Below are 16,959 nucleotides of genomic sequence, written 5' to 3' on the forward strand. Positions count from 1 at the left end.
CTTAATGGGCTTTATACAGGCAGTGATGTTCAATGGGCTTAATGAGTTGGACTGAAGATGATAAGCCCAGCCCAACACACGGGCAGTCCGCGGGTGGTGGGGGAATTTTCAATAATATTGGATTTTTTTTTCCCGAAAAAATCACACTTATAAAATATCGGTATTAAATATGCTATTTAGCGTTATTTTTGTTTGGCATTCCACTTGTGGTCCCCTTTAGCTTCGGTTTCGTACTGTCTCATAATATTAATTACAGTCCCGACGGTCACCCCACTGCCAAAAAAGCAAATCACAGCATGCCACGTGGCTGATGTTAATGCAATTAGAAATGCAAGCTGATGTGTACAGTTTCATATACACGTGGCGGTCTACGTGTAAAAAAAGAGGTGGCAATTGAATTAGAAGATTTGGAGCAGGGGTCCTAATTAAAGCACTCTGTTTTGTAAATTATTGCTTCCTTTTTAGTTGCGACGCAAAGGAAATTGATTATGCCAACCAATACACGTCAAAGCGCATTGGATTGGGTGTCACGTTCAATATTGCATTATTCAATTATTCTAAATAATAATAGTTATTATTGTTATATTATAATGCACGTTAGATTAGATTATATTTAGAGATTATAATGAAAATGGGTTAAAAAATGACCTAAAAAGAATTATGCTTACGATGATGGGAAGAAGCAAGAAAGTAGGGTGCTAGGAGTGTCAAATCATGGAAGTTCGGAAATGAATGCTAAAATATTATGTTTAAGAAGAATTATGGGTTTAATCAAACATTTTTGTTTTTATAAAGAGAACAAAAGCTTTCAAATTCAATTTCGTTAAAACCCCAAATCATTGATTCATTGAAATTTTGTTTATAGATTTCGAAATTAGCCTACTAAGAAGTAGGTGAGCTTAAGTTTCTTCGTCTTCTTCTTCGTCCAAAGAAAAAAAGAAAAAAGAAAAAAAAAACCCCTAGAAGTAGGTAACCTTAAGTCCCGTTTTTTCAGGACAATATTCCCCAAAAAACAAAGAAAAGAAAAAATTTGATTGTTTTGTTGAGAGATATCTGGTAGATAATTGAGAAAGCACACATAATTAAAAAAAACTAAATAATTATGATTTACCTATTAATTTATTTGTTTTTATTGTCTATTTTAAAAAATATTTTTAAAGTTAAAAGTCAATAAAATGTTATATTATTTTTAAATTTTAACTAAAAATCCAAAATTGTTTTATTGTAAAAATTAAATTAAATGCAAATTATAAGGTGATTTAAGGTAAGGGGAAGTGATTAGAGCGTGGGTTAAAGAACCAATGTAAACTAAAAAACAACCGACTTGATAATAAAAAGAAATTCTAACTAAAATTTAACGTATTTCCATGTATAATAATTAAAAAAAGAAAAAAGAAAAAAGAAAAAAAAAGACACATTCTTCCGACAACATCCTGTCCATAGGAAGGACATTTAATAATATAAATACACAAATTCATTGAATTATTATTAGAAGTAGTAAATAATAAAATGTAATGAAACCATGATATTTAATTTAGTGGCGATAAATTGAATTTGGTTTGTTTATATGTAATGAATAAAAGGGAAGTAAAAAAGTGGGGAAGTGGAATAATAAGATAATAAATGTTCCATTAATTTGGGGTTCTTGTATTTATAACCCCTTTTTTTTTTTTCTTCACATATCATCATCAGCATACACAACACAAAATCTGTGGTACCCTTACTACATGCCCACAAACGACACAAAGCCGCAGGATCCGAATTTTGCGTCCTAAATATGAACCTCTGCCCATTATAAGACCCCACGCCCCACCAACTGAGTGCCACTGCTTTGCTCTTCTTCTTCTCTGACCGCCTCCATCCATTCCGATGGGGGAGGACTCAAAAGCCGAGGAGGCACCCAAAGAAGCACAGGCCATCCAACAACCATCCATTCAGGACATTGTGCTCACTGTTTTTATGCACTGCGAAGGCTGCGCGCGCAGGGTCCGCCGCTGCCTCAAGGGCTTCGATGGTTTGATTTTACTGTCACTAAATTTACTGAAGTTAGTAAAGATTAACGATTGGTTCTTTTTTGTGTTACTTTTTAGGGGTTGAAAATGTGGAGACGGATTGTGTAAATCAGAGAGTAGTGGTTAAAATGAAAGGGGAGAAGGCTGATCCGTTGAAGATTTTGGAGAGACTTGAGAGGAAAAGCCATAGACGTGTGGAATTGATCTCCCCAATCCTAGAACCTATCGACCACCCCAAAACAGAAGACAACAAACCACAGGTTCTCTTCCACTTCTACTCTTTATTTCTCACTCTATATTTTATATTTTATATTTAATTCGCAGCGTCAGGTTTCGACTGTCGTCTTGAAAGTTCACATGCACTGTGAGGCTTGTGCTCAAGAAATCAAAAGAAGGATAAAAAGGCTGAAAGGTTTAATTTTCCTTCTATAAATTACTTAATTTCACTTTTTTTTTTTTTTTTGTTTGTTTAATAATCTGAGTTGGATATTTGAATTGGTTAGGTGTTGAGTCGGTGGACCCGGATCTAAAAAGCTCGCAGGTCACGGTGAAAGGAGCCGTCGATCCGGCGGCGTTGGTTGAATATGTTCACCGGAGAACCGGCAAGCACGTGGCGATTGTGAAGCAAGAGCCGGAAATTACGCCGGGTAATAATGCTGAAGAAACTGTAGAAGAAGACGCAGAAGAGAAAAAAGGCGATGCCGGCGAGGGAGCCGAAAGTGAGAAAAAGGTGGATGAAGAAAGCAAAGTCGAGGAGAAAGCCGCAGGCGATCCGGCGGCGGAAGATGCTGTAAAGGTGGTGGAAGTGAAGAAGAATGAATATCATCACTTTAATAACCCGCAAAGGCACATAATGGAAATGTATTCGTATCCGCCGACGATGGCTTACCCGGCGGCGGATATGGCGGTGATCGGGCACGCAGATCCACCCCAGATGTTCAGCGACGAGAATCCAAATGGGTGTTCCGTGATGTGAAGTAAAATGAAGAAAATAGAATATTTTGAGACGACCAAAATAGAGGCCGTGGAATTCTCTGGATTTTGGTATCATATGTTATAGAGTAATGGGCGCTTATGTTATGAAGTTTCGTACTTTCTTTTAATTTGCTTTTTATGAACACCCAGTTCCTCCATGAAACGAAGGTATACCTTTTTTCTTTCTTTCTTTTCCAATTACTATATTCAGCTTCACCATTTAAAAAAAATTTATAAATATATTTCACCTAATATTTGAGGCTTTCATATATATAGAGAGAGATTAGATCTAAAAAATTTAAACTTAAGTAAAATCTAATAAATTCAAGTAAATTTTGTAGCTTATAAAATCTGAAACAAGTATTATATTTGTAACAAAATAACGTGGAGAAGTATATTGGCGGATATAATTGAGTTTTAATTCACGGCTATAATTTATTATTTTCCATAAAAAGATAAATAAAAAAAACCATGTTATTTATCTCAAAAGAAAAGAAAAGCCCTGTATTTTTGTCTAGAGAAATCTGATCGTACACGTGAATGATTAAGATTTAACTTCTGTAGGGGTATAAGAATCAAATAGTTGAATAAGGTAATAAAGGGGTTTAGCGCCACATTCGACTAGCAAGGCGTCGTCGCCCCATTCTAAATTGGCCAACTAAGAGGTTTTGGAAAACCCTAGCTGCCTTCTCCCTTCCCTGTTTCACCGGTCGCCTGCTTTCCCAATAGGACAGACTCTACGGCCTCCACTAATAGCTCCAATGGTCCATCTCTTTCCTTCTCCCTCCCGTTTTGCGTTCAATGGCGTACGTCAATGTCTGAATTGCATTTTGTTTGTCTTACAGCGGTTTTGATCTGGTAGCAACAAGCGAGAACAAGAAGATCGGGTGGTCCGCTCCTACTCCGACTAAATCTATCTCAAGCTCTTCGTCAAGGTAGGCATTTTAACAATCACTGTTTCTGCTGAACTAATAGCAGGAGCCAGCACTTGCATTTACAGTTTACAGTTTTCTTTTCTCCGAGAATCTAGTTGATTTGTGTTCGTTTGTTTATGACGAAATAATTAGTTAGTTCACTGGAGGCATCAACCCGAACTCCAGCTACTTGTTTTTTATTTTTTAAATTTTATCTAACATCTTGGAGACACAATTAGATCGGGTATGTTCTGCACCTGTTTTTAAAGGAAAAAAGAAATCATATATTTCCACACTCAAAATTTACTACTGTTCTCCTATGTCTTCCATTCCAGTTTTGGAACGAAAGTAAATTAATAAATGCGAGAATTGTCAATTTTAGTCTAGCGCTATGTTTCAAATATCCAACACCATCTCAACTCTTTGACAAGTGTTTGACATGAATCTAATACACTAATTAAATGTAGGGACGCATATTCAATGAGTATTGGGCTGTTCTTCGTGAACTGCACATAGATACACGACCCAAGCTAAAGTATCCATGGTTGATTGATTCTTACTTTGATTCCTTTTCGTAGTTTTTCGGCATATTGCAGCTGTAGTAGACAATTGATGCAACCAACTTTATTGAGCATAAACGTTGTTTTATATTGACACCAAGCTAGGAGCACTCTAGGAACGAGTTCTTTATTTTTATTACTGAATGCTTGTTTGTTACTCCGCCTTGGACTTCATGAATATTGGAGAAATGTGAAAATTGTGTGTCAAAATTTCATTCACTTGCTCTACCACATGGTCTCCATTGTTTATTTGTGTTGCTGCAATTAGAGAAAGATACGGAAGTGAAGAATGCCTACTTCCTGATATTCTCACGTCTTTTACTTGTTCTTTATCTCAGTTTGTACATTTTCTTTTGGTGAAAGTTTGTTTTCCTTATCTCTGGTTGTAACTAAGTGAATAATTTTTGGACTAAGTGGCGAGATTAATTCTGCAGATGAAAAGCAAAAAGTCGAAGACAGCTACAACTTCCGTCTCTATTGTTGATTTGAAGTCCATCATTCATCAGTATGCAATGTTCTTCGACAAGTTAGTGGAGCTCATCCCTGCAAGATTCTACTTACCTAATGACGAAAACGACAAACCTTGGTTTCAGGGCCTTAGCAACACTGAGAAGGCTTTGGCTAAGAAGGAATCAAAGGAAAATCTTAAGAAAGCTCGAAGAGATCGAATGGACCCTGAAAAGTCAGCTAGATCAACCCTTGATTTGCTGAAGCAAAACTTGGAAAAGAAAAAGTTAGAAGATGAAAGCGATGATAATGAAATGGATGTTAAGCCAGTAACGTCTGGGTTGGATGGTGATGTTCAATCAGTTACATATGAAGAGCTTCGACAACGTCTTCATCGAAAGATTGAAGAGTTCCGAGCAAATAGAAATACAGGATGTTCGAATAGGGAAAAGAAGAGGAATGAAAGAAATGAGAGGAGGGAACTTATTCAGAAGAAACGCAAGAGAGGACATGGTCCTGAGGAAAAGAAATTAGCAGGCCACCACTCAAGAGATGAAGTGGAGAAGAATGTAGATGAAGCCTCTAAAGAACTTGCATTTAGTCATGTCAAACTCGGGACTGAAGAAGAGCATGGGAAGAAAAAGAAGAGAAAGCTCTCCAAGTTGGAGGAGCTTGAAAGAGCTAAAAAATTAGACGAAGCAAAGAGAGATCCTGAGAAAGGCGAGATAATCTCAAAGAAGCATTCTTGGAAAGCAGCCACAAGTAGAGCTGCGGGGGCTAAGGTCCACGATGATCCAAAACTCCTGATGAAGAGCTTAAAGAAGGAAAAGAAACAGCAGCTGAAGAATGTCGAGAAATGGAAGGATAGGATTGAAACAACCCAGAAGATGAAAGCAGAAAGACAACAAAAGAGGTCAGAAAACATTTCACAGAAAATTCACGATAAGAAGATGCGGCGAATTGCAAAGAGGGAGAAGAAACTTGTGCGTCCTGGCTTTGAAGGTCGCAAAGAAGGTTTCATCAACGGAAGCACCCCATAAAGTGAAAGCAGGTTTTGTTTTACCTTTGAAATGCAGTTGCTGCCCTGTTTTTCCTTAGTAGCTTTAACATATTTGTGTTTCTTTCTCAGTGAAAACAATAGAGAATGAAAAACAATAAATTGTTTTAAACCACGTCTCTTGTTCTTCGCTTGAAGGAAAAAAAGAGCCATACAATGTCTTGAGTAATATTTGTCCCACCGTAAATGATAATCTTAAAATACTTTCGGAACTACTAAGCAAATAGAATTAAGGTATAGAAATTTGTTAGGTAAATAAATACACATTGAATGGAGGAGGCAAGGGAGCGTACACATTGAATGGAGGAGGCAAGGGAGCGTAGGGGTTGATAAGGACCCTAATCCCCAAGAACTTTAAATTAATTAACACCTCGTGTGAAATTCGGACAACCAATAGATAAAGCTAGAATTAGATTATCTCGATCGAAAGATGACACAGAGATAAAGCTAGAATTAGATTACCAGCTAGATTTGTAACTTTGTTCTAAAAATTGAGTCACTCCACAAGAATTGATTGAAACATAAAAATGGCAAATATGATGCTCGGATTTCTAAGAGAAACGTCTTTTAATTTGAGATCTGAATTACATTCATCAACGAATCTGTTTTTTACCTAACATATTTCCGACAGAAGACGTTTGTGGTCCGAATTCAATCCCAATATGTTTGTGGCCGGGATTTATTCCCGATCCCCTTTAATCTACACAAAGAATAAGTCAAATTTACATAATTTATGAAATTAAACATAGATTTTTTCTAACAAATGTTATGTGCTTGAGTGGTTAATGCTACGGACTTGAAATTAATTGAGCTAATTGTGTTGTTGTTGACATATTTTTTTGAATCTTTTTTGCAATTGGTCCATTTTGAAGAAGGATTCTTTCTAATCAGAAAAAATTGTTACCTCCTTGGCGATTGGTCCATTTTCAGAAGGATTAGTCTCTAATCAGAAAAAATTATCACCTCCTTTTGAAAGTGTCCACGTGATTCTTATCATCTTCCCCCTCTTCAAAAGGATTCGTCTCTAATCATAAAAGATCATCATCTTCTTTTAGTCACCTCTTTTTGAAATTGTCCATTTGGAACACCGTGATTCTTATCAAAAGTAAGTCCGAAACATATAAAATGTTGTTAATCCTGAACAGGCTATTATTGCGAAATTCGGTGAATACAACCAACTATCATTAAGAATTTCATCTTTGGACCAAAAACAGGCAAGGGGTGAAATACCACAAAGAGAAAGGGTACCTAATAAAAAAGCGTTTTTTGTAATTGGCACATGCTTTGTTAAACTCCATAAGAACCATATTCTGACTTCGATCAATTGGTGTTACGACATAGCAGTGGATAAGTTCACCGACCAGGACCAGCGGGAAAAGAAGGAACACGTGAATTAAGATGGGGTAATCAAAGTTTTAAGTTTTAACTGAACAATAATATTTCAACGAATTGGTGCTAAATTCAAAGACGCGAGGAAGGAAGAATTATTCGACGATGAGCAGTGGTTGGCTTACTGGATCATCTATTCCTTTCTCACTCTCATGGAGATGGTTGTTCTGCAACCTTTGTTAGAGTGGTCAGTGGAAATTCTAGATTCCCCCCTTTTTGTTTTGAATAACATGGTTTTAATTCGTGGCTGAAAGAACAGTGACAGCTTCATTATTTGCGTTGCAGGATAGCAGTTTGGTATTGGGTGAAATTGGTATTTGGGGCATGGCCGGTTCTGCCACAGCTCAAAGGTGCAGCTTTCTTGTATGAAAGATTCGTGAGGCAGCAGATTAAGAAACATGGTTTGGGAAGCAATTCTCCTGATGCGTTGATTCACTAACTGGTACACATGTCTCTTGTTTTCGTATGGTGTGCGAAAATAATTGGTATTGGCTTTGTATATAGACAGTTTAAAGAATTTCAATTCATCCAAAACTGTGTATAAGTTGCACATCTTTTCATTTTAGTATTACTGCGAAGTAAGAGAGTTTATATGACGGTCTCTGCCTAACCCCACATTTCTCCTACTTTCTGTACCTATTAGCCTCTCTTCTTCCCGCTTACCCTTTCTCATTGTCAATCCACAATGTGGTAAGGGCGACCACATAAATATATAAATGATTACCTTAAAAAATGACTCACCTTAGTAAGTTTTGCAATTATACCTAAAACTCGAGGATTATCTATAAAGAAAAAATGACTAACCATCTCATCTGGCTCGATTTTATCTCTTCTCTAAGTCAAGGTCATTCATGTGCACCCTCATATCTTAACTCATCATCTTGGATCTGAACAACACCCCGCCTATTATGATATCATCAACCATCGTAGCTCGCTTGGACATATCTATTGAGAACCGTCTCATGAGGCGACTATGTCAATGGGACATTCCGAACATTCATCTATATGGGTTATATCAAGGCATGAACCCTTCCATGTCCATGTTGAGTCGTTTATGGGTATTAGATATCGAGTGCATATATCAACCTTCGACACATACGCTGAAGTACAATGCTGATGATGTACTTATGTCGTCCATCACTGTTTTTTAAAAACTCGTTTCAAAAGAAGACGTCTAATGCACTCATCTTACAACGCTTGTCCGCGCTGTGACAAACATGTGTGTCCACACAAGATAGCTTGCTTAGGGCCATAGAGCATAGGGGTGGTGGAGAACTGCTTTCGTACCTCCCCCCTATAGATTTATGAGGCACATTTGGTACATGAGTTATAGACATGATATTGGCGAAGAGTCATATGGTCTCGTGGAGCGTCCATTAAGAGTATGATAAACACAAAATTTTGCTAGCATTTATATTTCATATAGACCGGCTTGACTCATACCAAAACTCCAACTTTCGAGTTTAAGATTTTGGGCCTTATTCGACCTTTATCAAGTTTGTCTTTGATATTGACATCATTATCTCTATCTTGTTTAGCTTCAATGCACACTTTCTATGGGTGTTGGATAATTTATCGTCCTCCTCAGTCGCATCACGATATTCATCTTGTCTCGGGCCTTGCATGGCCAGTTGGGCGCGACTTTCGTGTCACCACTTTGTATTGTCTGCACGTGAAGTCACAACCTCCTATCTTCACAACATGATTGTGACATTCTCTCCCACTTGAATTAGTCATGGTAGATTGTGACACATTGCTATCCTAGTTTCACACTCGATCCTTGGTGGTAGTAATTTAAAAAAAAAAAAGGGTAAAAATTGATGGGTTAGTTAACTTTTAGTGTAGGTAATATTCATAACTACATTTGGAATGGCATGCATTTAAGTTTAAATTAATTAAACTAAGATATATGTGTGAGTGTGTGTACAACCTTACGTGCACCAAAATTATAAATTATTTGTAAGCGCGAGCGATTGACGTTAAAGAATGGAAGAACACTGATTGTGATGCACCGACATTAAAGAGAGAGAGAGAGAGAGAGAGAGAGGATAGCCCGCTAAAATTTTCAGTTTTGGGTTGTAAATTTCTAAAACCCCGCTTCTTCTCCCCGCCCTACTCACATTTCATTTCCCACTCCGAACAACTAACTCCATTCCCCCGACCCGATCCCATCTCCGTCTCTCTCTCTCTTTTTCTTTCTACGCCTTCTCACTCCAAAATCCCTCTCTTTCCTTCTAGGGTTTCTCCCCAGTTCCCAATCCCAACTCTTTCCCCACTTTCTGCTTCTCTACTTCTCTCTTCCACTAATTCTCAGGTTTTCTCTTCTTTCCAACTTCCATGGCGTCTCAATACCTACACCATAACAAACCAGAGGATGAAGCTCCTCCTGTCCAGGGGAAACAGCATGACACTGACCAACCCGAAGACCCGGAAAAAGAAGACACTGACGTGGCTGTCATAGAAGAAGCTTCTACTGTGGAGGGCCGTCCTGAAGAGCTAAATGGTGCTGCTAAGCCCGAGGAGATTAACGAGCAGAAGGGCGACCCGGAAATTCTTGAATCAGCTGTGGAACAGGGCACTGCTGCTAATGACAATTCCGAAGATAAGACTGTCGACAAGAAAGGCGAAGTCAGCGCAGAGGAGGAAGACAACGAGGTTGAAACTGAAGGCGAAGGCGAACACGAACACGAAGGAAGTGAGGAACCCCAGACAGATACGAAGAAGGATAAAAGAACGTCTGCCAAGTCCAGGAAGAAATCTGCCGAGAAGATAGGGTTAAAACACCCTGTCACGCCGACAATTGAGAGGCCAGCCAGAGAAAGAAAGATAGTAGAGCGTTATTCCGCGCCCTCCCCAGGCAGACTGGGGAGGTCTTCTGCAAGCAAAGTTCTCTCAATTGAGAAGGTATGATGGTGTTCATTGTATGTTTTCTTGACGTCTGGGGCGCCTTTTTCTTTTCTTTTCTTTTCTTAAATTGCGCTTCTTGTGTCTCAGGGCCGCGGCTCTAGCCTCAAGGATATTCCAAATGGTATGTCTTGATTGTCATGTCATACTTTCCATCTCAATTCAGATAAATGCTTGCTGTTCTTTAGTAGTTGACGTGGGCTAGTTTTGTCTCCTGCCACTCTTATATTTATCATTGTTTCAACTATGGCGTCTTCTTCTAGTCCTTGTCGTGGCCGTTGTTTTTGCAGAATTCTTATTTTTTTTTACCTTTAACTCACGTGATCTGTTAATCTGCTCGATCAGTCGAGTGCAGACTGACATTTTCTATTATATTTAACACCATCTCTTACTTTTACTTTATTTTTGGTACTGATATATTTCTTCTTCATCTCACCATTGGATTGTCGTTCCATCTGTTGTTTAACTTCCTCCAGTGCAGCTTCTTTTAATGGTCTTCACTGCATTATTGCCCCATGTCTCCATTTTTTTTATCTGACATCCTTGTGTTTGGTTTTCAAGTGCAATACAACTCAATCTGGGCAGTTATATCATAGACTCTAGAAATCCTTGAATGATTATGCTTGTTAAGGGGGAAATTGTCTGTAGATGTGAAAGGACTTTAGAAATTTGAAACTGTTACGATAAGCCAGCGTAGGTTGGTCAAATGTTCCAATTCAATTGGTTTGGAGACCACTAGTAAACGTCTTAGAAGTATTCATGCATGTGTTGACTGAGTGTTTGCGTGTTTTTATATAGTTCAAAACATTTTTTTAGCTTGTATGCTAAAATGGTGTAGTGGTTCATCAGTCTTATCGTGTCCGAGTCTGACCTTGTGAGAATCTGCCTTGCCTCGAGAAAATTGCACAGTGCTGGACTTCAAAACTAATGCTGTCTGGAATTTCTCTTGTAATCCTACTGTGGTCTTTTGAATGTACTTATCCTTTGTAGCTAACAATGAAAACTATTTTAGTGGCTTTCAAACTGTCAAAGAGAAAAGCTGATGACAATCTGCAGCTACTACATACAATTCTGTTTGGAAAGAAAGCAAAGGTGATAAAAATATATATATTTTTTCTTTGCAGCTATTTTGTTGTTGTAATGTTTCATTTTTAATTATCCATTCTATCTTTACTTCGTTAGTGTTTTGTAGTAAATTTTTTATGCATATTGGAATGCCTATTTTATGCAGGCTCAAACCTTGAAGAGGAATATAAGCCAGTTTTCAGGTTATGTTTGGATTGATAATGAGGTATTTCATTATCTACCTTTTACTGTCTTTCTTATAAGGAGACTTGAATGATTGCATAATGTGTTTCAAATATGTGTTGTAATATGACCTCAATTGAAAATGTAGTATTCATTTCTCATTTTGCAGCTGTATACGTATTTTTGGTTCATGTGTTCATGTGTTGTTGACAGGAAAAACATAGGTCAAGGGTAAAGGAGAAGCTTGAGAAGTGCGTCAAAGAAAAATTGGTGGATTTTTGTGATGTACTAAATATCCCAATAAACAAAACCACTGTAAAGAAGGCAAGAATTAGAGCCAAAATCTTTACTATAGCATGTGTTGAAACTTTTTGTTCTGTCTCAAATTTTTCTGGTCTTATGTCTTCAGGAGGAACTCTCAGCAAAGTTATTAGAATTTTTGGAGTCCCCACATGCTACAACTGATGTTTTGCTGGCTGACAAGGAGCAGGTTTTATTTAATCATTGTTTTTTGTCCAACGTCAATTATTAGACTGTTAAAAGCTTGATGTCTGTCTGTATTTCAGAAAGGCAGAAAGCGACGGAGGGCCAGTTCAGGAAGGGTCGTTGGCTCTGGAGATTCCGCAGAAGTACCTGCTAAGGTATTCATTCTTTAGTATTTAATGGTTTTATTTGTACACTCATTTATGGCATTAAAATTTTCCATTTCTTCGGATTTGATGCCTTGAAATTTCCAAATCGTTCAATTGTTACATTGAACTTTTGAATACCTGGCATGTGTTGGGGGTTCAGCATACAAATGTCCAAAAGTGATTAGTTGGTTCTGTAATGTTCTGATTCAAATTCCCAACTTTGTTGACATCGTTTTCTTTTGTGAGATCTGCTATTTAACATGCGATTATATATTACTACATGTAAGAGAGGAAGAAACTCTAGCAGATTTGCAATTAGTTAACGGGCAACGGCTGGTAACCCATTTGTGAATAAAAAGATGTAAAATTTTCCAGAGGAACATGTAAATTGTACAATGAAATGAAGGTAAAACTTCGCTGGTATAGAACATTGAAATATCAACTGCACACGTAGGGGAATAATGGGATTGTTTGCTAAAATAGATGTGTGCATTGTTTAGTATAGAGGGTTAAGGCTCTTTACCATTTTTATGTTTTTGGGAATTTACCAGTTTGTGTCTAACCTTTGTCTTGCTGTTAGTTGACAAATTATTACTTATTTTCCCACTAGAAACAAAACTCACAGCCTACAAAGAAGAGAAAACAGTCGCCTGTTGCTGAGGAGGAAGAGGATGATAGAGTTGAAACTTCAAATGAGAAGGACGATTCTCTCGATAAGGATGGCAATAATGATGATGATGTGACTGCATGGAAAGAAGAGAATATCGAACAAGATAGATCAGACGAGGATGACAAGACACCAGAGCCAATGCCTAGTCCGAAGAATTTATCCAAGAAGGCTGGCAAAGATGATTCTGGGTCTAAACTTGTCGAAAAATCTTCTTCAAAGAAAACTGCTGCAAAATCTGCCAAAGGTGCTGCAAAATCCACAAAAAAGTCATCTAATTCAGCTTCAAACAAAATTGATGCTGGCAAATCTGCTGGCTCACCATCAAAACCAAAGGGCACGTCAAAAAAGCAAAAGGTTGAGGAAAAGAAGCCTGTAAAGGAAATATCTTCGGGCAAGAAACGAACAAGCAAAGCCCGTGCAAAGGTGTTGGTTGAAGAACAAGGTAAAATGCTTAGCTCCTAATCATTTCTCTTTTAACTATTGTGATCATTCAGTTTCTAACCTCTTTCTTCTTTTTTATTTCCCGGGTGAGGGGGGGAGGAGGGGGTAACGTCATAATTTTTTAGTTTCAAACAAGATAAAGGGCCCATCTAGTAATTATTTCTTATTTGAAGTTTGTGGTTTAAGATCAGGGGTATAGCATTTTTCGATGATTTTGAAAGTATAAGCACTTGAATTTTATTGGGTATCCTTGTTTTTTTGGGAAGAAAACTCATGGCTATCCTTCTCTATGATATCAGGCAAGGGAAAAAACAGCAAGAAAGTTAAGAAAGAACCCAGCAGAGAGGAGATGCATGATGTTGTAGTTAATATTCTGAAGCAAGTGGATTTCAATACTGTAAGTTCAAATTTCGGTTAGGTTGGATTGTTGTATGGATCGTTATAAATTATGCGATTGTCAATTCTTACTTATATTTTTCATGTGCAGGCAACTTTGTCAGACATTCTGAGTCAACTTGGTAAGTTTTGTCTTGTTACAACATATTGATGAAAGAGATTGGGTGTTGATTTTGCTGACATAGCAAGTGCTGTATTAGGTGCCCACTTTGGTGTGGATTTGATGCATAGGAAAGCAGAGGTGAAGGATATTATCACAGATGTGATAAATAACATGAGTGATGAGGATGAGGAAGAGGAAGAGGAAGAGGAAGAGGAAGCCGATGATGATGGTGATGGTGGTGATGAGACAGATAAAGACAAAGACAAAGACGAGGATAAGGATGCTTAGAGATTGTTTAATTGAATATGCTTACTTTTCAGTTGAGAAAGCATTAGAGAACGGATTCCTGAATGATGATCATCCAGCCCCGTTTGTTTGTATGATTGTTACAGTTAATGTCTACATATCTCTGCCACCGTCTGTATAATGTATCATGTATCATGTATCATTGTCATGTAGATTATTTAACATTTTTGTACGTTACCTTAGCTTAGCTTAGTCCCATTTTTTTCCCTTCCCCCAAACTAATTGTATTTTAGCCCTCTCCATAGATTACTAACTTACATTATTATAATGCAAAGCTGTTCATGGTGAGTTCCTATAGCGAAGTTGATGTATATGTTTCTCATAACAAGGCTTGAAGGAGATGGGATTTTATCCTCTGCACTTGATCCCCGTTGTTTAGTGTAAAATTATCTTTAATTTCGTGTCTATGGAATAAATTAATAATATATAAAACATATAATTACACAGCCCATGTCTAGAATAAGCCGATTTAGCGCGGGAAAGTGGGTGAACAGCCCCCGCTGAATGGTCAATACAATGAGCTGATTTGGCAGGGGAAAGTGGGTGAACAACAAGTTTTGTTTCATTTTTTTTTTTTTTTTTTTGGTGGAGAAAAGAGGCGGCGATGGGCTTGGGACCTTGGGGGGGGGGGTTATGTGGAGAGAGTTGGGCCGCCAATCCTCACCAACCAACCAAGTCCGGCTCAACCCGACCCGGCTCGCTCCACTCTCGGAACAGAACAAACACAAAACAGAGTGGTGGACTGAGATTAGGCACAACCTCCACCCATCTCGCTTCCTACTTCTGCTTTATATATAATAATATCAACTCCACTCTTTCCTACTAACCCCCACCCCCTACAATCTTCTTCTTTGAATTTTGGGTCAGATGGCGGACTCCGGCACAAAGGGTTCTCAACTCAACGTCAAGCAGCAGCCGCCCACTCTGGTCACTCCTGCAGAGGAGACCCCAAATGGTCTCTACTTCCTCTCCAACCTCGACCAGAACATTGCAGTCATCGTCCGCACCATTTACTGCTTTACCTCACTGTCCAGAGGCAACCAAGATGCTGCCCAAGTCATTCAAGATGCTCTTTCCAAGGTGCTTGTTCATTACTATCCCCTCGCTGGGAGGCTCACCATCAGCCCCGACAGGAAGCTTATTGTGGACTGTACGGCGGAGGGCGCTGTGTTTGTGGAGGCTGAAGCGGACTGTTCCATTGAAGACATTGGAGACACAACCAAGCCTGATCCCCACACTCTTGGCAAGCTTGTTTATGACATCCCTGGCGCTACCAACATACTTCAGATGCCTCCTCTTGTTGCACAGGTTTCACAACTACCTCTTTATTTATTGCCTCCTTATATACAAACTTTGGTGACTAAGTTCAAATGGTTTCGTCAACGTTACAATGTGGCAGGTGACTAAGTTCAAATGTGGAGGATTCGTTGTGGGGTTGTGTCTGAATCATTGTATGTTTGATGGGATTGCGGCAATGGAATTTGTGAATTCGTGGGGTGAAACTGCTAGGGGATTGCCTTTAGCCGTCCCACCGTTTGTAGATAGAAGCATTCTCAAAGCACGAGAGCCTCCTCTGGTCCAATTTCCCCACCACGAATTCGCTGAGATAGAAGACATATCAAACACCTCCGAGCTTTATGGAGATGAAGAGATGCATTATAGGTCCTTCTGTTTTGAGCCGGAGAAGCTGAATAAGCTCAAACAGAAAGCGTTGGAAGATGGGGTTTTGAAGAGGTGCACCACATTTGAAGCGCTGTCGGGGTTTGTGTGGAGGGCAAGAACAGAGGCTCTCAGAATGCAGCCCCATCAACAAACAAAGCTCCTCTTCGCCGTCGACGGAAGGTCTAAATTTCAGCCCCCAATACCAAAAGGGTACGCTGGAAACGCCATCGTTTTAACCAACTCACTATGCAGCGCCGGCGAGCTGCTGGAAAACCCACTGTCGTTTGGGGTGGGGGTGGTTCAGAAGGCGGTGGAGATGATCACAGATAGCTACATGAGGTCGGCCATCGATTACTTCGAAACCACGAGAGCGAGGCCATCTCTGGCGGCGACTTTGTTGATCACAACTTGGTCAAGGCTGGGTTTTCAAACGACGGACTTCGGGTGGGGGGAGCCGGTGTTTTCTGGGCCGGTGGCGTTGCCGGAAAAAGAGGTAATTCTGTTCCTGTCTCATGGGAAAGAAAGAAAGAGTATAAATATTCTTTTGGGGCTTCCGGCTTCCGCCATGGAAATCTTCCAAAAGGCGATGCAAATTTGAATGGTGAAATTATGTGGAAGGATGATTTTATTTTATATTTTATATTTTATAATTATAATTCTTGTGATTAGCCACATTTTTCCATGAATGTTCCTGTGTTTGGTTTATTAATCTTCTATCGAATAAAGTTGCTCCTTCAAAAAAAAAAAAAGTTGAGTTTATTTACCCCTCTCTCTATTCATAATCGTACTCAAATAAATAAATTTAATAAAACTATGTCAAAATTTTCATTTTAAATAATTAATTATACGTGTTATGTTTGCAAAAATTAAATGCAATCCTATCAATTATATTATGCCAATATTTTTCTCATAATTTCAAATTTTTAATAGATATACCTATACAACTATTATAAAGGTTACATAAAATAATGTTCATGTGCATAAAAAGGGGAATTAAATGAATATATAATATTTTATTTATAACAATAAAACATATCGTTTTAATTAAATATAGTTAAGTTTTAGTAATTATAAATTTAATTTTAACTAAACAATACAAAGAAATGTATGCTAATAAGAAATTATGACTTCAACGTGTGAAACAGTAGTTAAGGGCCAAATCACATTCTACTTATATAAAACATACAAAAAAAAAAAAAAAGAAAAAAAGAAAAAAAGAAAACTAAAAAATGAGCGACGAAAT

At 38.2% G+C, this 16,959-nt stretch overlaps 4 protein-coding genes across 9 annotated transcripts; all 4 read left to right on the forward strand.

The window, feature by feature from the left end:
- The first annotated feature begins 1,687 nt into the window (after nt 1-1,687).
- LOC111499165 (heavy metal-associated isoprenylated plant protein 7-like) lies at nt 1,688-3,173 on the forward strand. The gene is made up of 4 exons (XM_023150674.1): nt 1,688-2,014; nt 2,091-2,272; nt 2,337-2,424; nt 2,516-3,173. The coding sequence occupies exons 1-4, from the start codon at nt 1,870-1,872 to the stop codon at nt 2,986-2,988; spliced, it is 888 nt and encodes a 295-aa protein (XP_023006442.1). The 5' UTR covers nt 1,688-1,869; the 3' UTR covers nt 2,989-3,173.
- A 402-nt stretch (nt 3,174-3,575) lies between these two features.
- On the forward strand, nt 3,576-7,951 carry LOC111499989 (ribosomal RNA-processing protein 14-C-like). 5 transcript variants are annotated; one of them, XR_002721037.1, is made up of 5 exons: nt 3,576-3,751; nt 3,833-3,922; nt 4,896-5,959; nt 7,468-7,541; nt 7,640-7,951. XR_002721037.1 is itself a non-coding variant. In XM_023151770.1 (3 exons), exon 2 carries the CDS (start codon nt 4,896-4,898, stop codon nt 5,946-5,948), a length of 1,053 nt encoding a protein of 350 aa, XP_023007538.1. In that variant the 5' UTR covers nt 3,576-3,922; the 3' UTR covers nt 5,949-5,959; nt 6,217-6,294. The 5 variants fall into 5 exon arrangements, 2 of the variants coding, with proteins under 2 accessions (XP_023007538.1, XP_023007532.1); XR_002721035.1 differs by having other exon boundaries at nt 3,576-3,922; nt 7,620-7,951; XR_002721029.1 differs by having other exon boundaries at nt 3,576-3,922.
- A 1,482-nt stretch (nt 7,952-9,433) lies between these two features.
- Nucleotides 9,434-14,356, forward strand: LOC111499973 (protein DEK-like). 2 transcript variants are annotated; one of them, XM_023151748.1, is made up of 12 exons: nt 9,434-9,997; nt 10,043-10,258; nt 10,349-10,382; nt 11,271-11,350; nt 11,490-11,549; nt 11,720-11,830; nt 11,916-11,996; nt 12,073-12,147; nt 12,749-13,250; nt 13,549-13,646; nt 13,737-13,767; nt 13,846-14,356. In XM_023151748.1, exons 1-12 carry the CDS (start codon nt 9,692-9,694, stop codon nt 14,034-14,036), a joined length of 1,785 nt encoding a protein of 594 aa, XP_023007516.1. In that variant the 5' UTR covers nt 9,434-9,691; the 3' UTR covers nt 14,037-14,356. The 2 variants fall into 2 exon arrangements, with proteins under 2 accessions (XP_023007516.1, XP_023007508.1); XM_023151740.1 differs by having other exon boundaries at nt 9,434-10,258.
- A 367-nt stretch (nt 14,357-14,723) lies between these two features.
- Nucleotides 14,724-16,375, forward strand: LOC111499292 (omega-hydroxypalmitate O-feruloyl transferase-like). The gene is made up of 2 exons (XM_023150853.1): nt 14,724-15,362; nt 15,454-16,375. The coding sequence occupies exons 1-2, from the start codon at nt 14,922-14,924 to the stop codon at nt 16,312-16,314; spliced, it is 1,302 nt and encodes a 433-aa protein (XP_023006621.1). The 5' UTR covers nt 14,724-14,921; the 3' UTR covers nt 16,315-16,375.
- The last annotated feature ends 584 nt before the right edge of the window (nt 16,376-16,959 follow it).

This window comes from Cucurbita maxima, unplaced genomic scaffold (assembly GCF_002738345.1).
Source record: "Cucurbita maxima cultivar Rimu unplaced genomic scaffold, Cmax_1.0 Cma_Scf00002, whole genome shotgun sequence".
Taxonomy (NCBI): Eukaryota; Viridiplantae; Streptophyta; class Magnoliopsida; order Cucurbitales; family Cucurbitaceae; genus Cucurbita; species Cucurbita maxima.